At 44.8% G+C, this 21946-nt stretch overlaps 2 protein-coding genes across 14 annotated transcripts in view; both read left to right on the top strand.

Annotated features, from left to right (window-relative positions):
• The window catches only part of SNTA1 (syntrophin alpha 1), a 29428-nt gene extending 25635 nt beyond the window's left edge, over positions 1 to 3793 (top strand). The window contains exon 8 of the mRNA XM_022592674.3: positions 35 to 3793. Coding sequence (XP_022448382.2) covers positions 35 to 127 — 93 coding nt within the window. The 3' untranslated portion in view covers positions 128 to 3793. The remainder of the gene's footprint in view (positions 1 to 34) is intronic.
• Positions 3794 to 7728: 3935 nt separating this feature from the next.
• Positions 7729 to 21946, top strand: part of CDK5RAP1 (CDK5RAP1 mitochondrial tRNA methylthiotransferase) — a 93646-nt gene continuing 79428 nt past the window's right edge. For 7 of the 13 annotated variants that reach the window (XM_089896700.1, XM_089896699.1, XM_089896698.1 and 4 more), the window contains exons 1-6: positions 7832 to 10940; positions 13596 to 13699; positions 14395 to 14429; positions 15458 to 15558; positions 17478 to 17688; positions 19500 to 19620. In XM_089896700.1, coding sequence (XP_089752826.1) covers positions 10580 to 10940; positions 13596 to 13699; positions 14395 to 14429; positions 15458 to 15558; positions 17478 to 17688; positions 19500 to 19620 — 933 coding nt within the window. In that variant the 5' untranslated portion in view covers positions 7832 to 10579. Of the gene's footprint in view, positions 7803 to 7826; positions 10941 to 13595; positions 13700 to 14394; positions 14430 to 15457; positions 15559 to 17477; positions 17689 to 19499; positions 19621 to 21946 lie in introns of those variants that run through there. The other 6 variants (XM_089896707.1, XM_089896706.1, XM_089896704.1 and 3 more) reach the window with 6 other exon arrangements.

The following is a 21946-nucleotide window of genomic DNA, read 5'->3' as shown; positions in this document are numbered from 1 at the left end:
GGGCTCCTGACCCTTCTCTCCGTCCACCCTGCAGCAGCTGGACCTGCATTCATGCCCCAAAACAATGGTCTTCATCATCCACTCCTTCCTCTCGGCCAAAGTCACCCGTCTGGGGCTCTTAGCCTAGAGGTCGTCAGATGCATTAGCCCTGAAGAGGGGGTGTCCACCACATGGCCTGACCTGGCCCTCCGCCGATTGCCTGCTTACCACTGGGCTGAGGGAAGGGAGAGGAAAGGAACAAGGAGGCAGAGACCCAGCCCCTGAGAGAGGCTGGGACCCAGACTCAGGACACAGTGGATCCTGCCAGTGATGTGGTAGCCTCCCTGCTGCTCCCCCCACCCACACCAGTGCCTTTTGTGGAGAGATATTTTGTGTACGCAGAAGCCATTCTGAGCCCGGGACCTGCCCCTCTGGGGATCTTGACCCTAGCTGACAACTGCCAGGCCTCCCAGGGGCCCCTAAACTGTCCCCAGAGGCCCCATCTGAAGCTGGAGTTCCCTGGGGTCTGTGTCAAGAGAAAGAGGAGGAGCCTTTCTGTTCATTTCTCCCATCAGCTCTACCACCTTGAGGCATCTGGTTTTTCTCTTCATCCCCTCTCTCTCCTCCTTAGTCTCGGATAAATAAACAGCCTGTGAGTACATAGGCAGCCTGGCCCAGTGTCTGTGGTTTGTACCTTGGCCTGTGGGTGCTGTAGTGGCCCCTGTAGTTGCAAGAGGGACCAGACCCAGGACTGGAGCCCCTTTCCCTAGAGAAGAGCAGACCTTTAACCACAGGGCCAGAAAAGAATCTATTGGTTATCTACTATTGCATAACAAATTACCCCCAAATTTCACAGCTTAAAGCAGTGAACATTTATTCTTTTTCCAGTTCTGTGGATTAGGAATTTGAGAGGGGCTAAGCTGGGTTGTTCTTGCCTCAGGGTCTTTCATGAGGATATAGTCAAGGTGTCTGCTGCACTCATCTGAAGGCTTGACTGGGGCTAGAGGATCTGTTTCCAATATTTTTCACTTATGGATGTTGGCAGGAAGCCCTAGTTCCTCACCACATGGGCCTAATTATAGGGCTGCTTGAGTGGGCTCATGACAAGGAGGTTGGCTTCACCCAGAGTGAGTGACACAGAAGAGAGAACCAAGAGGGGTCCACAATGCCTCTTATCACCCAGTCTTGGATGTCACATACTGTCACTTTTGCTTTATTCTATTCATTAGAAGTGAGTCACTAATCCCAGCCCACGCTCAAGGGGAGGGGAATTAGGCTCCACCTCTTTTTTTTTTTTTTTGTGGTACGCGGCCTCTCACTATTGTGGCCTCTCCCGCTGCGGGGGCACAGGCTCCGGACGCGCAGGCTCAGCGGCCATGGCTCACGGGCCCAGCCGCTCCACGGCATGTGGGATCTTCCCGGACTGGGGCACGAACCCGTGTCCCCTGCATCGGCAGGCGGACTCTCAACCACTGCGCCACCAGGGAAGCCCCAGGCTCCACCTCTTGAAGAAAGGAATGTCAAAGAATTTGTGGACCTATTTTATTTATTTATTTAAACATTTTTTTTGTGTGGACCTATTTTAAAACCATCATAGAGAGCCTCTCGCTCCTTTCCTACAGAAGGGAGGACGCTTGGAGTGTGCTTCGTGGAATGTTTCTTTGGAATCTGTACCATGCAGCTGGCTGCATATGAGCCCCAGTTGCTTGCGCTGTCCAGAAAAATTACCGTGATGACAGTAACGATAGCTTACATTTAGAGAGTGCTTGCTATGTGCTAGGCACTGTACATACATTTCCTCATTGGATCCTCACCACGTATCTATGTTGATAGGCACGGCAGTCTCCATTACACAGGTAAGAAAACGGGGGCTCAGAACAGGAGAGTGACTTGCCCGAAGTCACACAGCTATGAAATGTCTGAGCTTGATTCAAACTAGGTTTTTCTGACTGCAGAGCCCTTGTTCACCTTAGAGACTTTCTGGCCCTGCACCATCCACTAGAAATATAATGCAAGCCGCATTTGTAATTACCAATTTTCTAGTAGCCATATTTTTAAAAGTAAGAAAAAATAGATGAAAATAATTTTAATAATAAATTTCATTTAACCCAGTAGATCCAAAATGTTACCACTTCAACACATATTATAAAAATTCATTAATGAAATGTTTTACATTCTTTTTCTCATACTGTCTTTGAAATCTGGTGTGTATTTTGTACCTACAGCACATCTGTATTCAGATACCAAATTTTCACTGGAAACCTTTGATTGGTATTTAGATTTCATAAAGTTTCCAGTTGAAAAAATTAGATTCCCATAATCAGGTATTTCCAAATGTACTAAAGTTTTCCAATAACTGAATTATCAGTTTTTAAATTAAAATTCATTAAAATGGAATTAAATTCAGTTCCTCATTCACACCGCTTGCATATCACATGCTCAGTAGCCACATGTGGTTAGTAGCTACTGCAGTAGACCAAGCAGTTCTAATCAAGGTCCCACACGAAACTGAGGCCCACATAGATTCACGTAACAAGCCAGAGCCAGAGCTTGTTCTAGAAACCTGGGGAAATGCAGGTAAGCAGAGATATTCCAGCTTTGCCCACCTCAATCTGCCCACCCATTCGTCAATCCACTGTTCATTTTTTTTTTTTTTTTTGCGGTACGCGGGCCTCTCACTATTGTGGCCTCTCCCGTTGCGGAGCACAGGCTCCGGACGCGCAGGCTCAGCGGCCATGGCTCACGGGCCCAGCTGCTCCGCGGCACGTGGGATCTTCCCGGACTGGGGCACGAACCCGTGTCCCCTGCATCAGCAGGCGGACTCTCAACCATTGCGCCACCAGGGAAGCCCCCACTGTTCATTTGAGAAATACATAGTGCACACCTACTTTGTGCTAATCCTTGGGTCCAGGAGCTGATTAGCTGGGAGCAAGACTGACAGGCCCCCTTGCACGGGGAAAGAAATTCAGCAGAAGCTCTCACAATCAAATGTGTGATTGGGTAGACTCATGGAAATACCAGAGAGGACAGCGGGGACCTGACCTGCTCTGGGGGTGAGGGCAGGTTCCTCTCAGGAGGAGACCTGAAGCTGATGTCCTTCTGAAGGAGCAGGCTAAAAATCAGCTGCTGTCGCAACAATGCTGTGGACCAAAACAGCTCCGGACTCTGTGGCCACAGCAACAATGCTGTGGACCAGAACAGCTCCGGACTCTGTGGCCACAGCAACAATGCTGTGGACCAGAACAGCTCCGGACTCTGTGGCCACAGCAACAATGCTGTGGACCAGAACAGCTCTGGACTCTGTGGCCACAGCAACAATGCTGTGGACCAGAACAAACAGCTCCGGACTCTGTGGCCACAGCAACAATGCTGTGGACCAGAACAAACAGCTCCGGACTCTGTGGCCACAGCAACAATGCTGTGGACCAGAACAAACAGCTCCGGACTCTGTGGCCACAGCAACAATGCTGTGGACCAGAACAAACAGCTCCGGACTCTGTGGCCACAGCAACAATGCTGTGGACCAGAACAGCTCCGGACTCTGTGGCCACAGCAACAATGCTGTGGACCAGAACAGCTCCGGACTCTGTGGCCACAGCAACAATGCTGTGGACCAGGACAGCTCCGGACTCTGTGGCCACAGCAACAAGCATTTGTTTTCATGCTTCTGGGGCTGCATGTTGACTGCAGTTTGACCATTAGAAGCTGGGCTTGGCTGGGTGGCTTTGGTCCAGGCTGTGGGTTGGGCTCAGGCCTACTCTATGATTTTCCTTCTGGAGCCCAGGATGAAGGGGCATCAGCTCCCAGGGCATGTTCTCATGGCAATTCACTGGAGTTCAAAGACAAGCAAAGTGCACAAGCACATTTATATCCTCTGCATTTTGTCCGCTCTCATTCCGTTGGCCAAAACAAGTCATTTGGCTGAGGCGGAATCAGTGGGGAAGGAGGAGGGGAAGAAGAAATTGCTCTGTAACTGTTCGAACTATCAGCAACCAGTAGGAGTTAGTCAGGTAGGAGGGGGAATGGCATCCCAGATGACAGATTCCCAAGGTGGGATGGAACATGAGCCTTCCAAGCTCCTGGAGATCTGGACGGGGCAGGGGGTGTTGTTTTCATCACCTTCATTGCCCAAGACACAACACTGTCTGAGACTCCACAGTATGGCAGCTGAAAGGACCCTTGTTGTTGGAATGTAGTGGGTGATGGGTTGGGAGGTTGGAAATGGTCCCTGGCCCTCACATGGGCTGATGTGTGTGGGAAAGGATAGTAGGGATGTTGGGAATGGCTGGTGTGTGTGTGTGTGTGTGTGTGTGTGTGTGTACGTATAGGTGGGGGCAGCATAACACGCACCAGAGAACATCCCTCATGCCCATCCCATGGGCAATCAGAACTGGCAAGGGGTAGCTCTGACATCTGACTTGCTGCCTCCTGCTCTGGCCACAAAAGGGGAAGGTGACATCTCCTTCTGGGGCCACTAGGGGAAGATCCAGATTTGAAAGAGCACAGTTCTAAGAGGCCAAGAGACCTGGGTTGAAATCCCGGCTCCTCCCTGACTCCCACATTGGAAGCTCTAAAAATGGCTTCCTTCCAGCTCTAGAATCCCTCTCTCCTGTGATTCTAGGAGGACAATACCGAGGCTAAAGAGGGAAGGGCCATGTTGAAATGATAAGTAGGACCTGAAATAGAGAATTGATGTGTCAGGAAGGACAGGGTCCATGCTTGGGGTCACTGTGGAGAGTGAATGGGTGTTGTCTGACCTTGGTAGCGTGGGTGGGAGGCTTCCCTCCTCAATATAACTCCTATTGGGATGGAGGTTCGGCCACCATGGTGGGGCTCTGTGTGGCACAGGTGGTACCCCACCCCCGGCCGAGTTAGGTCAGAACATCTTCCCCTTGTAGTAAAAACTTTGACAGGAAACCTGAATATTTCTCCAACTGGAGTCTTTAGATCTCAGAGTTTCCAGGAACTTGTCTCTAGAGTCTAAACGTTTTCCAGGAATTCTGAAATTTTGTATTTTCGGTGCTGATTATTGCCTGAAAAGATCAGAGCACATTCTAGATTACCTGGAGAACCACAGTAAAAAACAAGAGCCATAATACAATTCTTGGGCTGTGTTTGCCTTTGTATATTTGACTCAATTGGCACCCAGCAGTCATGTAAAGAGATGCTGTGGAATTTATTGTGGTATGTCTCAAACTCCTGAAATCTGGGTTTGTTTTTTCCTCACTGCCCCAAGCCATCGCACTGGCCCAGGACTCCACAATCTCTGGACAACTGCCACAGCCTCCTCAATACTCTACTGATTTGTCTTACCACCCTCCTACCCTCAGTGCAGTATATTTTCTACATAGCAGTCACTTTATATGCAAAGAAAGTGGAAGTCAGCAGGGGGGACTGACTTGGCCATGGCTATCATGGTAAGCATCGGAGCCTTAATGTGAACCAGCCAGTCTGACTTTGAATTAGTCAGTGTTAAGAATAGGACTTTGGGATCAGACTGACCTGTGGGTGGATCCCAGTTCTGCCACACCCTAGTTATGTGAGCTTCAGCACTCGACTACCTTTTTGTATTTTCAGTTTTCTCACCTGTAACTTGGGCCAATAATAACCTCATAGAGTTCTAATGAGGTGTCGAAGAGGCCAGTTATAGCAGGGGTTGTCAGGCCGCCCAGAGCCTTGGTAATTCAGAATGCTGGAGTCAGTGACTGCATTTTATTGATAGAGGGCTTTCTCCCAAACCACAGCATTCCCTGCATAGGTAGAGTAGAAGCACTGAGGAATTAACACATGTAGGAGTATACTTCCACCATGGCTGGTAGTATATAACTACCCCAGCTTCCTCTCCATTTGGGTGAAATAATTCTGAGGTCTGTGTCTTAACACTGTTTCTTAGAGCTCCCCAACAGAATGAAGACCCAGATGCCCACCTGGCTTGATAACACCCTCCTTATTGGCTGTCTCCCCTGTCTCATTCCGAGTTACCTTATCAGCGTCTCCTGTGATCACCTGCCTGCACTCAAGTCCTTTTTTCAAGGTCTGCTTCTGGGGAACCCAAACTAATACATAAAGCAGTCATTTGTTCATTCAACAAGTATTTATTAAGGCCTCCTATGAATCAGACTCTGTGCTACGTCCTGGGGATATTGCCGTGAACATGACAGAATGTGTTGCTCCTCTCAGGGAGCTGAATGTCTAGGAAATAGGCAATGGCAAGTAAACAAAAAATGCTATCATTTTGGATAGTGACAAATACTGAGAAGAAAATGATGTGATAGTGATGGGAGCCTTTTACATGGGGTGGTCAGAGAGGGCCTCTCTGGAGAGCTGAAGGATGAGAAGGCACCAGCCTTGAAACAGTTTGGGGGAACATTCCAGAGAGAATGTTCAAAGTACAAAGGCTCTGAGATAAACATGTGCTTGGGGTATTGAAGGAGCAAAATAAAATTGTGTAGTTGAAATATAGTTAATTAGAGAGAACATGCTAGGAGAAGTAAATAGTAAAAAATAAATAAGTAGGTTGGAGAAGTAAAAAGTAAGCAGTAGCCAGATCATGCAGGTCCTAGGACACAGTAGGAAATCTGGATTTTATTGCAAAGGCAATGGCAAGCCACTGGGAGTTTTCAGCAGAGGAATGATGTGATCTGAGTTGTCTTGTTTTTTTGTTTGTTTGTTTTGTTTTGCTTTCTTCCTGCTGCACTGCACAGCTTTCAGGATCTTAGTTCCCCAACCAAGGATGGAGATTGAATCCGGGCCCACCTCAGTGAAAGTGCGGAGTCCTAACCACTGGACCGCCAGGGAATTCCCATGATCTGAGTTAAGAAAACAAACTCTCTTAGGCTCTGTGTGGGAAATAGTTGGTAGGAGACTAGGTTAAGGGCAAAAGCAAGGAGGCCAGTTAGCAGGCTATTGCTGTCCTTTCTGATGAGATGATGGTGGCCTGGGCTAGAGTTGCAGCAGCAGAAGAACGGGAGAATGGGAAGTGGATAGATTTAAGACATTTTGGAGTTAGAGCTGACAAAACTTTGCTGATAGACTGAGTGTGGAGATTGAGGGAGAGGAAACAAAAAATGACTCAGTTTCTCCTAGTGCAACTGGGAGGATGCTTGGGTCATTTACTGAGATGGGCAAGACTGGGCAGACACAGGTTTTGGGTTAGGATGTGTACGAAGAAATGAAGAGTTCTGTATTGAGTTACAGACGGTCGATAGGTACCCAAGGGGAGGTGCCCCATAGACAGTGGAACTATGTGTCTGTGACTCCAGGGGTTGGGAGGGGGGTTCTATGCTGGAAACGTGAATTGGGAAATCTTTAACCTATAACGCAGCACTGTCCAATAGAACTAGAAAGCGAGCCACGTGATTAAAATTTTCCCAGGAGCCACATGAAAAAAGTAAAAAGAAACAGATGAAATTAACTTAAATAATATACTCATTTAAACCAAGAAATCCCAAATATTATCTCAGCACGTAGTCAATATAAAAATTATCGAGGAGATAGCTGGCATTCTTTCTTCGACATCCGGTGTGTATTTTACATTTAGAACACATTTAACTCGCACTCGCCACATTTCAAGCGCTCAGTTGCCACCTGCCGGCTAGGGGTTACCGCTTGGTTCAGCTCACCAGTGGAGGGTTTTCAAAGCCAGGAGCTTGGACCCACCCGGACAGTAGAGAAGACGCACTTCCGCCGGACGGAGCGCCCCGGACGGAAATTGGAGGTGGAACGGAAGTTGCGTGTGTGCGTGCGCAGCCGCAGACAGCCGAGCCGGGAGCTTCCCTACTGAGAGGAGCTTACGCGGCTGGACGCCAGGCTTTCGGGCAGCGGTAGGTGAACGGAGTGCCGGCGGAGGTCGCTTGCGCCCTCGGCCACACCCCACGTCTGGGACTGGAGGGGCGGCGGTGACCCGGGAATGCGCGGTGTTCAAGGGGAGGTTGGCGCGGTGGTTACAGCGCGGACCCTGGAGTTAGGCTGTCGGGGTTCGCACTCCAGCCCCGCTTCCTACTCGTTTATGACCTTGGACAAGTCAGCCCTCTTTCCTCCGAGCCTTAGCTTTGTCACCTGTGAAGTGAGGATGATAGTAGAACCTGCCTCACAGTTGCTGTGACGATTAAATACGGTAATCCATGAAAAGCGCTTAGCACCACGCCTGACACATTGTAATCACCAATGAAGTGGGATGCTTTATTGTTTATGTTGAGATGAGGCTATTTTCTCATCGTAATTGTCGACTAATTAATGTGGGCCCCCACCGAGGCCCCCTACATTGTGCTATGCAGGCATTTTTTTCGTATTGTCGCATTTGATCCTCACAACAGACATGGAGATAGGTGCTGTAATAGGTACTATTATTCCCATTTTACACATGAGGAAATGGAAGCTCCCAGAACTTAAGACGCTTCCACGTGCCCAAAGTTACCTGGCGAGGCAGCAGTTGGGTCAGACTCTGTCTCTCGCGTCTTAACCACAATGCTCTATACCCACCATCAAAGGAGGTGTGGGCTGCAATTGTGCAGTTACTGAAGACTTACTGTATGCCAAGTTAGGTTTTAACATCTTTAATTCTCGCCACACCTCTGAGAGGTGGGTATTATTTTTATCCTTATTTTACAGATGTGGAATTGGTGGCTCAGAGGTAGGAATTTGACTTTCCTGAGGTCACACAACAAGCAAGGGGCAGAAACGGGTGACTTTAAAGTTCACACTAAAAGTCTGCTGTTCTCTGTCACTTGAAAGTAGGTTGGCATTGCTCCTGCCTAAAGTGCTGGTGGCATGTACAGCAGGCGATCGCGTTGGAGAAGTAACAGGCCACATCTGCTCATTTTATATGTATAGCACCTGCCATGTTACTAGAATGGGAGATACTAAGAATATAGAAATGAATGAGATTTGTTCCCTGCTTTCAGAGACCTCTGGCTTACAAGGGATAAGCAGTAATGAACAGCAAAGTGTGATGAGTCTTGTGATAGCTATAAGGAGGCTTTGGGAACCTAGGGGAGGACCCCTAGACTTTGGCGGTGGTGGCCAGGAAAGGCTTCCAGGAGGAAGCAGAGACCTAAAAGTAGTGTAGGAGTTGGCCACATCAGTTGAGCAAAGATACACCAGCCAGAGAAAACAGCATGTGTAAAAGCCTAGAAGCTAGTGAAGATCAGTACAAAGATGTCTGGTATGGCTGGAGTGAGGTAGTCAGGCTGGAGATGTGGGGTCCATTAAGAATATGTGGTGGAAAGTAAGTCTCCGCCTTTTGTACTTTGAATCACCTAGGTTCCTTCCTGGGAGGCGCCCACTGTTTCTTATGCATTCTAGAGATATTGTGTGCATTTACAGATATGTACCTGAATATTCATGTCTTCTTTCCTGCACAGATTTGTGGATGGCCCGCTATATCTAGTATAGCACTTTGCTTCTTTGCTTTTTTGTCATGTATAGATTCAACCTCACTTTCTAACGGTTGGATCTTATTCCATTGTATGGATGTAATGTGACTTATTTAACTAGTCCCCTATGGGTGACATTTAGATCTTTCCCGTTTCTTTGCTATTAGAAACACTGCTGCATCAAATATCCTTATGCATAGGTTATTTTGCACATGAGTCTATCTGTAGGATAAATACCTAGGAATGGAACTGCTTGGTCAAAGGGTTTTTGTGTGTGTGTGTGTGTGTTTTTTTAATTAATTTTTATTGGAGTATAGTTGACTTACAGTATTGTGTTAGTTTCTGCTGTACAGCAAAGTGAATCAGTTATACATATACATATATTCACTCTTTTTTAGATTCTTTTCCCGTGTAGGTCATTACAGAGTACTGAGTAGAGTTCCCTGTGCTATACAGTAGGTTCTTATTAGTTATCTAGGGTTTGTGTGTTTGTAATTTTGATGGAAGGTGGCAAATTGCTCTCTGTAAAGGTTGTGCCATTTTCCATCTCTCTCCCCCAGCCATATGTGAGAGAGTCTGGGTGGGAAGTTTGAAGGGCAGTAATCTGAGACTCCTGGAGGTCGAAAGTAGTCACCGATCAGGCATATGGTGCCCCCATGTTAGATACTTTACTTTTGAAGGAACCCAAAAGAAGATGCCCTCAGTAAATAGTTTTCACAGTGTGGGGAGGCGGTGTAGCAAGGTGGCTAGGGACACAGGCTTTGTTGTAATAGAGACCTTTATTTGAATCCCGACTCTGCTGCTTACTGGCTGTGGGAGCTTAGGTAAGTCCCTCAGCCTTTCTGTCTATTTCCTCCTCTCTGAATGGGGATAATAATAGTGTCTGTTGCCTATGTTACTCAGGTTGCTGTGAAGGTTTAAAGAGCTGATACACTTAAAGCCCTTGGAACTGTTCCTGGCACAAGGTGCCACTTTGTTATCTTGTCAGGGCTTCTCATTTCATCTCTACCACCCCTTTGTTTTGAAAACAGGCTACCTGGATTTGCGTCTCATCTCTGGCACTTCGTTGTGTGATATTTGGCAAGTTGCCTCAGTTTTTTTCACCTGTAAAATATTATTAAGGGGACAGTATTATTAAGAGTACCTGCTTGGGTTTTTGTGAGGATTAAATGTATTAATACACTTGCAAGTGCTTAGAGCAGTGCCCTGTATATAGTGTTCAATAAATGTTGGTGATGTCTGTCATTCTCTTGCAGTCTTTGGGCTGTTTTAGTGCCATGCATCCTTTACAGTGTGTCCTCCAAGCACAGAGATGTCTGAGGTGGGGGCCCTTGACCTCTGTGTCCTGGCTGCTGCTTAGGACCTGCAGGGCACACAGTGGTGTCCGCAGCTCTGCAGGTCCCAGTCCAGAGAGGCGGCAGGAGGATGGAGTTTGGAAGGATTTCAGCTCCAGGCTGGCCACTGGACCGACTTTTCAGCATTTTTTAAGAAGTGCTTCAGTTCCTCAAGAGAAACCATCTACTCCAGATGTGGAGGACCCACCCCCATATCTCACAGTGGATGATCTTTTAGGAAGGCAGAGAAGAGGTTGGTTTTACTTTACTTCTCTTTGGACTTCCTGCTTTACTCCTTTCCAGTATCTGTAGTCTGATTCTTTCTTTCTTTATTTTTTTGGCTACGTTGGGTCTTCATTTCTGCACGCGGGCTTTCTGGGCTACTCTTGACTGCGGGGTGCGGGCTTCTGATTGCAGCGGCTTCTCTTTGTTGCAGAGCACGGGCTCTAGGCATGCGGACTTCAGTAGTTGCAGCACGCGGGCTTCAGTAGTTGTGGTGCGTGGGCTCAGTAGTTGCAGCGTGAAGGCTCCAGGGCACGCAGGCTTCAGTAGTTGTGACGCATGGGCTTAGTTGCTCCATGGCATGTGGGATCTTCCTGGACCAGAGCTCGAACCCATGTCCCCTGGGTTGGCAGGCAGATTCTTAACCACGGTGCCGCCAGGGACGTCCGATAGTCTGATTCTTAACAGGTCTTTTATTACAGACGTGGCTTTGGAGGGTTAACAGAGTGGGAAGTCTGCTAAGTTATGGAATTGTCAGACTCTACCAAGTAACAATAATATAAAGGAACTTATAGTTTTGGTACACGCAACTTGTGGGTAGAAGTCCTGGGTAGTCCTCTTTTTGGTTACCTTTGGAAACCCTTATGATCTTTATTCTGATTTTTAGATCATTCTAAGTTATAAGGTAGGTTTCATAATTGGTGCTGTAGAAAATCATTATGCTTAGGCAGAGGTTTTCTGAGAAACATAATGCACTCAGTTAAAATGCCTTAAAAAAAACGTTTGAGGGCTTCTCTGGTGGCACAGTGGTTAGGTATCCACCTGCCAATGCAAGGGACACAGGTTCGAGCCCTGGCCTGGGAAGATCCCACATGCCGTGGAGCAGCTAAGCCCATGCGCCACTACTACTGAGCCTGCGCTCTAGAGCCCATGAGCCACAACTACTGAGCCTGCATGCCACAGCTACTGAAGCCTGCGTGCCTAGAGCCCGTGCTCCGCAACAAGAGAAGCCACGACAATGAGAAGCCCGCACACCACAACGAAGAGTAGCCCCTGCTCACCACAACTAGAGGAAGCCTGCACACAGCAATGAAGACCCAATACAGCCAAAAAAAAAAAAGGTTGAAGAGACATTAAGAGACAACCAGATCTCTCCCCTTTTGCACTGTTTCAAAAAAAATTTCCCTTTATAATTCTTAATGATTTGGTTGCAGTCATATGGTGCAAATTATTTGTAATGTGCTATTTTCATTTAATATTCTTCCAAATTCTAGTCTTAATAATTAAATTTAAAAACATTGGTGCAAAATATCACATGCTGTACCATGATGTTTTCCAATTGTTGGGACATTAGGTTGTTTCAAAAATTTTTATATTATAAATAACACTATAATAAGTGCCTCATATATATGTGTACAGATACATGCATATATAGATAGCTTCTTTAAAAATTTTATTCTGGAATAAATTTCTAGGAGTTGAATTGGTAAATCAAGGAGTCTGTATACCTTGTGACTCCTGCTCAGTATCTTGTAGTCCTTTAACATTTGTTGTTCCCTTCAGTGTCTCCCTGACATAAGTTTGGTGTTTTCTTTTTTTATACAAGGGAAGTGAGCCAAGGAAGGTTTAAAACAAAATCCTGATTGTTTCTTTTTTTAAAAAATTACTGATCTTTTCTATTGGTTTTCATGTGATTATCCTTCAACTTTTAACTCCATTTAGAATTTATTTGGGTTTGTAGATTAAAGTGCGTTGGTGGGCACAGGGGTTGAAATAGGAATTTAGTTTGAAGGGTGTTACTACGGTGTGAAATTGAGGTTCTTATAACTTTGTGCAAATGTGTTTTATGTCATGTTAGCCATGCTTGCTTTCACTTAAGACGTTTGAAGTTACTGTAGGAAGTTGCCTCATTTTTATTTTGTGGCTTTATGTACCCTCTGGCCACTGCTGCTCCCTCCAGAGTCTGGAGAACCTCATTTTGAGAAGGAGGAGTGTAACATATGGATTTTTTAAAAAATAAATTTATTTGTTTTGTTTATTGTTTTTGGCTGCGTTGGGTCTTCGTTGCTATGCATGGGCTTCTCATTACAGTGGCCCTTCTTGTTGCGGAGCACGGGCTCTAGGCACACGGGCTTCAGTAGTTGTGGCTCGCAAGCTCTAGAGCATAGGCTCAGTAGTTGTGTCTCGTGGGCTCTAGAGCACAGGCTCAGTAGTTGTGGCTCACGGGCTTAGTTGCTCCGCAGCATGTAAGATCTTCCCGGAACAGGGCTCGAACCCGTGTCCCCTGCATTGGCAGGCGGATTCTTAACCACTGCGCCACCAGGGAAGCTCTAACATGGATTTAAATTTATTTCCCCCAGGTTGATAATTATTGTCAACTAGTTCTCCCTTTTCTAATTGTTTTTATAGCCATATTTCCTGATTCTCAGGTGCATGTTTTCTCCATTTTTAAATGATACGGCTTATAATTGGTGTGTGTATATAATGTAGTATTTCTTTTGTTCTGAAAGGCTGTCATTAATTTGGGGGTACATCTGGCAATTAATGATGCCTTAGAATTGAGGCAACAGGGGACTTAGCGGCTAACCAGTTGCCTCAGGTGTTTCTGGGGCATTTGGGGAGGCGCCCTTTTGAGACATGCGGTCCCTTTTCATCTGCCTACGGTGGAATTGCCCTCTCATTGCAGTCTATCTTGAGACCTATGGCTGCCAGATGAATGTGAATGACACAGAGATAGCCTGGTCCATCTTACAGAAGAGTGGCTACCTCCGGACCAGTAACCTTCAGGAGGTACACACATTTCCTGCTTCCCCTTGTTTCCTGGGCGAGATTCTGCATGTGTGCCAGTTCTTGGGTGGAGTTTCATGAGCAGGCTGTGGCCTAGTGAGAGTGAGTTCCCTTGAGGAAAGTGCAGTGTGGGACTGAGCTGTACTTTTGTTGCAGTTATTTTTGAAACTTTTAAGGTAGTGCTCACCTTCAGGCAAGGAACTAGGTTAAAAATGGGCCGTGATAGGCTTCCCTGGTGGCGCAGTGGTTGAGAGTCCGCCTGCCAATGCAGGGGACATGAGTTCGTGCCCCGGTCCAGGAAGATCCCACATGCCGCGGAGCGGCTGGGCCTGCGCGTCCGGAGCCTGTGCTCCGCGACGGGAGAGGCCACAACAGTGAGAGGCCCGCATAACGCAAAAAAAAAAAAAAAAAAAAAAGGGCCGTGAGGAGGAGGGGAATGGGGAGTTAGTGTTTAATGGGTACAGGTTTTAGTTGGGGAAGTTGAAGTAGTTGTGGAGGTTGATGGTGGTGATAGCTGCACAGCAGTGTGAATATACATAATGCTACTGAACTGTACACTTAAAAATGGTTAAAATGGTAAATTTTATGTTATGTGTGTTTCACCACAATCTGAAAAAAAAAAAGGGCTGTGGGCAGTGATTCTAAAAGGTTAATTTCAAAGATCATAATTTTCTTTTTTTTCCTTGCTCTCCACCCAGGCTGATGTGGTCCTCCTTGTCACATGTTCTATCAGGTGGGAATTTGTTCTTTACCTAGAGAGTGAATATATCTTATGTAATAATGCCAGAGCCAACGGTGCCAGGCTGGCCCTACCTATGGAGATGAGCCAGTGGATTTGCAGTTTTACACCAGTGGAGATAGTAATGGTAGAATGCCAGGTCTTGTACTGAGTACTGTATGTGCACTAACTAATTCTCACAGCAACCCTATGAGGTAGGTGCTGTTATCAAGCTCATTTTTATTGATGAGGAAACTGAGAGTGTGCTGAGTTGCCCAGCTTTTCCTTGGGTTTTTCTTGCAGCCAATGGCACATGTTCGTGATGTACCTCACATCATAAGGGCTAGGTACCGTCCGTGGTCAGGGACAGAGTTCTTCTGAACAGAGATGGGTGGCATCCATCAGAAGTGAACATACCCTGTTCATGACTTTGTCTCTGTATACAAGGCATGTTGGTGTTATATTTCCTCAGCTGGCTATACTATCAATTAATTAATCCAGCATTTTTGTCCTGAGGGTCTTTGCTGCAAGACATTGGACTAGGTTCTTTGAGAGATTCCAAAATGAACCCTTCCTCCATGGAGCCTGACTTTAAGGAGTCTGGTCTGATATGGGAACTAAGACACATACACAAATAGCTCTAACATCTGGCAGAAAGCACTAGGTAAAAAAATCAAACAGTAAAAAGAAATTGCTGAGTACAGGGAATAGAATAGTTAAAGTGACAGGAGAACAAACTCTCCAACAGAGGAGAGTTGGGGAGGGCTTTGTGGAGTAGATTGTTTTTGATTTTGGCTTAAAGGCTTGTCAGGATTTGGAGATGTTCAGGGAGGGCATCATTCTAGGAATAGTTTTGGCCACACCGCATGGCTTTCAGGATCTTAGTTCCCCAACCAGGGATTGAACCTGTGTCTTTGCAGTGAAAGCGTGGAGTCCTAACCACTATACTGCCAGGGAATTCCCATTCTTCCCATTTTCTTGCTCTTTTAGATTGCTTTGTAGTTTATTTTCAGGTTCAGGTCTACCTTTTTTGACCTCTGCAGGGAGAAGGCTGAACAGACCATCTGGAATCGTTTACATCAGCTCAAATCCTTGAAGTCAAAACGGCTCCGCTCCCGAGTGCCTCTGAGGATTGGGATTCTAGGTATCTGGTAATTTGCAGATTTTGTGAGTTTTGTGAGACTTGGGCTCCATGTAGCTTTATATGCTAGGATTTCCCTTAGAGGCTGGATTCCCAGTGGTGAAGAAATCTTATACAATCTTATACATGCCGTTCAACTCTTATACTTAATGTCAGAGGCTGTAGGATTAAATGAGATAAAGCTCATAAGAGGGCTTTTCTTAGTGCCTTAAAGTAATAGGTACTGTACTCAGAAAGTGATCTGTCCTCACTAGTCTGATGGGGCTCATGGTGGCACGGAGTAGTGGATAGGAGAGAGTTTGGAGTCTGAAGGGGCCGTTTGAATTTACCACGTAGGCACCTTTTATCTTGACTCCTGAAGCATGCCCAAGTGAAGATCTAATTATTCACTGACCAGTATAATAGCCACTAGTCACATGTGGTCATTTAAATTTAATTACACTTAAATAATATTAAAAATTCACTTCTTCAGTCTCACTAGCCACATATCGACTGCTCAGTAGCCACACTTGACTAGTGCTACCAGTTTGAACAGTGTAGATACAGCACATTACCATTGTCTTAGAAAGTTCTATTGGACAGCTCTGGTATAGATAGCTGGGAGGAATATTTCAAAAATAAATATTCTGTACCCTCATGGTCCCAGAATTTAGTCAATGTACTTAACCTTAAAATAGACTGTGTCCATTGTGGAATAGTTAAATTAATTCTTCTTGATGATGGGTCAAACACAGGTTGGAGCATATCCTTTATTACACAGATTAATGTACTAAGTGATGCAGGAGGATGGAAAGATTAGCTAGAATGTTTTGTTCCATTCCAGTTCCTTCATTATAGAAGCCCCTGGGTATATATCTGTTAGGAATGTCAGAAATCCCCCAAATAGTTTTTTTCTTTTAATTGTGGTAAAGTATATGTAACATAAAGTTTACCATTCGGACCCCTATTAGATGTACAGTTCAGTAGTATTAAGTACATTCACATTGTTGTGCTGCCATCAGCTCTGTCCATTTCAGGAACTTTTTCATCTTCCCAAACTGAAACTCCACACCAGTTAAGTAATGACTCCCCATTCCTCCCTCACTTCAGTCCCTGGCAACCACCATTCTACTCTCTGCCTCTGTGAATTTTACTGCTCTGGGTACTTCGTATAAATGGAATCATACAACATTTTGGTGACTGGCTTTTTTCACTTAGCATAATACCCTCAAGGTTCATCCAGGCTGTAGCTTGTGTCAGGATTTCCTTCCTTTTTAAGGCTGAATAATATTCCATTGTATGTATATATCACATCTGTTTATGGACGCTCGGATTGCTTCCACCTTTTGGCTATTGTGAATGATGCTGCTATACACGGTTGTACAGCCAAGAATAGTTCTTAAACCAGTGTTTTTAAAGGTTTTTTTTTTAATAAAATGGGTTTTTAAATTGTATAGTTTTACTAATAGTGGTATTCTTGATTATGGAAGATACCAGCGTAGATGGATAACTCATTTCTTATAGGTTTTAATAAGTATTATGGGCAACAAGAGGGATAAAGTGTGTAAGTGCAGATGTATATAAATAAGTTTTATTTTAATAAATAAGTTCCTGACACAAAATAGTTTTTATTTGTAGCACCAAGTAATTTTCAATTGAAAAAAGAGGTGGTTCATGTCTAGAACGGTTTTTGGATGGTGGTTTCATTTTTTCCAGGCATTTAATTGAATTGCTATAGAGCTCTTTTCCTGTGGTTTTCTTATATAGGAATATGCAGGTTCCAGAGGTATAGAAGTGTTGGGCAAATTTGAGGGATGCTGCTAAACTCTTAGAGAAGTTTCTGTGACCTGGTCTCTGATCCAGCTGGAGAGAATGTGTACTAAAAAGAAGTGAGACGAGGTGAATTTGGGAACAGGTCTTAGCTTATTTCTTTTCCCTCCCAGGCTGCATGGCTGAGAGATTGAAGGAGGAGATCCTCAACAGAGAGAAAACGGTGGATATTTTGGCTGGTCCAGATGCCTACAGGGACCTTCCTCGGCTGCTTGCTGTTGCCGAGTCAGGCCAGCAAGCTGCCAATGTTCTGCTCTCTATGGATGAGACCTATGCTGATGTCTTGCCAGTCCAGATGAGCCCCAGTGCCACTTCTGCTTTTGTGTGAGTCACTGACCAAGAGATGGGGAGTCAGCTTCTCCTTTCTTACTTTTAAAATAACATGTTAATTTTATTACATTAAAAAAATTAATGCACATAGTACAAAAAACTGAAGACAAAAGATGGTATAGTAAGACTCCCTCACACCTGTCATCCTCAGTCTCCTAGGCTCCCTCTCAGAGGCAGCCATGTTAGGAGTTTCTTATATAATCCTTTCAGAGGTATTCTTTGCACATGCATTCATGTATATAATATGGAATCTTTCCTACCCTCCCTTCTATACTCTTATTATTTTTTTCACTTAAAATATCTAGGGCTTTCAGGATCTTTTTATCCCCTCCTCTGATCTTTTAAGTTAAAAAAAGAAGATCTGATGACAAAATAGTTCATGTTTGTTAGAATATGTGGAAAGATAGAAAAACATAAAGAAGAGAGTAAGAATTACCTATACTCCTACCAGCTAACGATAAACACTATTATCAGTTTGGTGTGTATCACTCTGTTCTTTCTTCTGTGTTTGTATGTGTATGCTTTGTGTATATTTATTTATAAAAATTGGCTCTTGGTGTACTTGGTTTTATAACCTTTTCATATTTAAAATAATGTACATTTGTTATGTCATGAAATTTTCTCTAACAGATTGGCAAATAGGCTTATAGCCTATTTTTGTAAATAAAGTTTTATTGTAATACAGCCATACCCATTTGTTTATATATTATCTGTGGCTGCTTTTGCCACTACAAAATCAGAATTGAGTAGTTGTGAGGAGGATGAGTCTCTACTGTGTAGTCTGCAAAACCTCAAATATTTACCATCTGTTTTTTTACGGAAAAAGTTTGCCAACCTCTCATTTTAATGGCTGTCCAATACTCTGTTGTTGGAATGCTTTATAAAAATTAATAGCTAACATTTATTTAACAGTCCTTCAGTGAACATCTTTACTATACATCTATCCATCATTATTTCCTTAAGATAAATTTAGGCTTTCATATACATGATGCAATGAAAGAGGGTGATGTAACTTAGATACTTAGCATTTGGATCAGGAATGAGTGAGAGATGCAGAACCTTGTGTTTTAAATCCAAGGTCTCCATTCCTAATACACTCTTTTTTTTTTTTTTTTTTTTTTGTGGTACGCGGGCCTCTCACAGTTGTGGCCTCTTCTGTTGCGGAGCACAGGCTCCGGACGCGCAGGCTCAGCGGCCATGGCTCACGGGCCTGGCTGCTCCACGGCATGTGGGATCTTCCCGGACCTGGGCACGAACCCGTGTCCCCTGCATCGGCAGGCAGACTCAACCACTGTGCCACCAGGGAAGCCCCCTAATACACTCTTTATAGTATTTATTTTTTTCTGGTCTAGATTTAAAGAGTTCAAAAATATGTAAATATAAACAGTAGAAAGTCCAGGTGCGGTACGTCTGCAACCCGTTCGTTCACCACTGCGGTCCCTTAGGGTAACCACTGCATCCACCAGTTACAGTTTGGTTTATATCTGTATGATTAACACATAATAATTTTTTTTTTTGGCCGTGTTTTGCAACTTGTGGGATCTCATTTCCCCAACCAGGGATCGAACCCAGGCCGTGGCAGTGAAAGCCTGGAATCCTAACCACTAGGCCACCAGGGAACTCCCCATAATAGTTTTTAAAGATAAAAAATGTCTGCTTTATTACTTCTTAGATCTCCGATTGGTCCAGTGCGAGCCTGTTGCCAAGAGAATTCAGAGCCAAAGGATAATGCCAAGGGAGCTGCTCCTTGGGTTGGACCAGGCCATCCTGCTCCTGTTACTAAGTTCTGGTGCTTTCCTCCCCAGGTCTATCATGCGAGGCTGTGACAACATGTGCAGCTACTGCATTGTTCCTTTCACACGTGGCCGGGAGAGGAGTCGGCCTGTTGCCTCCATTCTAGAGGAAGTGAGGAAGCTTTCTGAGCAGGTGAAAAATTCTCCAGCCCTTCTTACTGTGAGCGTGTTTGTGGGAGGATGAGGACAACCTTTCTAGTTTTGCAGCCTGTGCTGTCTCTAAGCTGTACAAGTTTAGAACCATACCTGGCCAGAAGGAAATACCTGGGTATACATCTTGGGTTTGCTGCCCAGGAATTATAGGCAGATCCACTGAGAGGTTTGCTTGGGCGGGGGCACAGTAGAATGGAGAGAGCGTGAGTCAGATGATTCTGAATTCTGGCTCCACCATTCTCTGGCTTGATGCCCTGGCATAGGTCACTTAACTATCTTCTTCAAAACACAGTTTCCCCATCTATGAAAAGAGGGTAGATACCTTCTTTGCTAGGTGATTGGAAGGACTGTTACTGGAAGGACAGTTGTTACTGGCACTTAGTAAGTTTTCAGAGAATGATTTATTAGTCTGTCTTTGTATTCTAGGCTATTCCCAAATCTCTTGTTCATTTTATCACTGAGCCAGCTCACTGGTTGGGGGACAGAGGTTAGGTGAGGGTAGTGAATCAGATCAGAGGCCAGAGGGGAGATATCTCCTGCCTTCCTCCTATTGGGAGCTGGTCCCTCAGCCCTTGAGGTCTCTCCCTAACTCTAGGCCCTAATATTCCAGCCCTGCAAAAGAGGACAATAGGTGGAAATACAGAGCTTTTCTTCCACTTGAGTCTCTGTGTTTTCTTACTTGCTTGGCTTAGGAACCACGGGAGGCTAGCCCCTGCTCCACTTCTAAGTCAACAGTTTGCCTTTGTTTGTGCACTCGGGCACGCTCTCTTCTCTTCTCCCATCCCCAGATTCTCAGTTCCCTGATTCGGTCTCTGGCTGCTTACAGGCACTGTGAGTGTTCTTCATACCTTACCTCACCCAGTGCTATCCAAAGTGGTCTAAAGTGGTCTCCTTCCTCTCCCCTTCCAGCTCCCCAATAGTACCAAAACTCACTCCTTTGGTAAGGAGATATTCTGTTTAAATAGACTGAGGTGATGACAAAAACCCCCTAACTTTTCTAGGGTATTTGCATATAAAAGAAGGAACTTAATAACATTAAAGTGAATCTTAGTGAATTCAAAGACACTGACTTATGAAAAATTAAGATTCTGCATTGTGTGTGTGTGTTTTTAAAAATTAATTAATTAATTTGGCCGCATCGGGTCTTAGTTGTGGCACTTGGGACCTTCGTTGTGGGATGCAGGATCTTTTGTTGCAGCGCGTGGGCTTAGTTGCCCTGCAGCATGTGGGATCTTAGTTCCCTGACCAGGGATTGAACCTGTGTCCCCTGCAGTGGAAGCATGGAGTCGCACTCACTGGACTGCCCGGGAAGTCCCTGAAATTTAATAATTGTTACATTTTGCTATATTTACTTTATTTTTTTTGTTGTTAAGTATCTCAGAGTACAGCATGACATTTCACCCTTAAGTGATTGTGCATCCCTAAAAAAAAATAAGGATATTTTCAATACCATTAATTCCTCTAAGAGGATTAACAAAAAATGCTAAATATCTTTTCATTTTAGTCCACGCATATTCAAATTTTCCCAATTGTCCCATAACTCTTTTTGCATTTGGTCATTACATCTCTATATGTGTGTGTTTTACTTAGTTTTATATCTCACTATCTTTTAAAAAAAATTTCTGGTTTGGAATAACTTCAAACTTTTCTGTAAGAAAAGTTGCAAAGATAGTTACCTCTAATGTTAACATCTCACTTAACTTTGGTACATTTCTTACAACTAAAAGATTAGCATTGGTATATTATTGTTAACTACAGACTTTATTCTGATTTTGCCAGTTTCCCCACTAATGTCTTCTTTCTGGATCCAGTCCAGGATCCATGTTGCATTTAGTATACCCTGTTTTTTTAAGCTAACATTATGTCACAACTTGTAAAAATAAATAGTCTTTATGGAGACTCGGGTTTTGACAGTTAAATGCATTGCATGGTCCTGGAGTGGGATTCTAATCAGGGGAAAAAAATGTTTAAAAAAATTACATATGTGGCTTCCCTGGTGGCGCAGTGGTTGAAAGTCCGCCTGCCGATGCAGGGGACACGGGTTCGTGCCCCGGTCCGGGAAGATACCATATGCCACGGAGCGGCTGGGCCCGTGAGCCATGGCCGCTGAGCCTGTGTGTCCGGAGCCTGTGCTCCGCAACGGGAGAGGCCAGAGCAGTGAGAGGCTCCCATACTGCAAAAAAAAAAAAAACATTACATATTTTAATGTGATTGTGATGTCATTGCCTAAGCAAGGTTGTATCCTGTCTGTGATGGTGTGAACATTTTCTCATGTCATTAACAGCTTTTAATTTATTTTTGTAGTT

Source organism: Delphinapterus leucas, chromosome 15, assembly GCF_059928025.1.
Source record: "Delphinapterus leucas isolate spDelLeu-1000000601 "Yukka" chromosome 15, BTC_Dleu_Yukka2, whole genome shotgun sequence".
Lineage (NCBI taxonomy): Eukaryota > Metazoa > Chordata > Mammalia > Artiodactyla > Monodontidae > Delphinapterus > Delphinapterus leucas.
The sequence above is the reverse complement of the archived record's forward strand: the minus strand, read 5'-3'. Positions and strand labels throughout refer to the sequence as shown.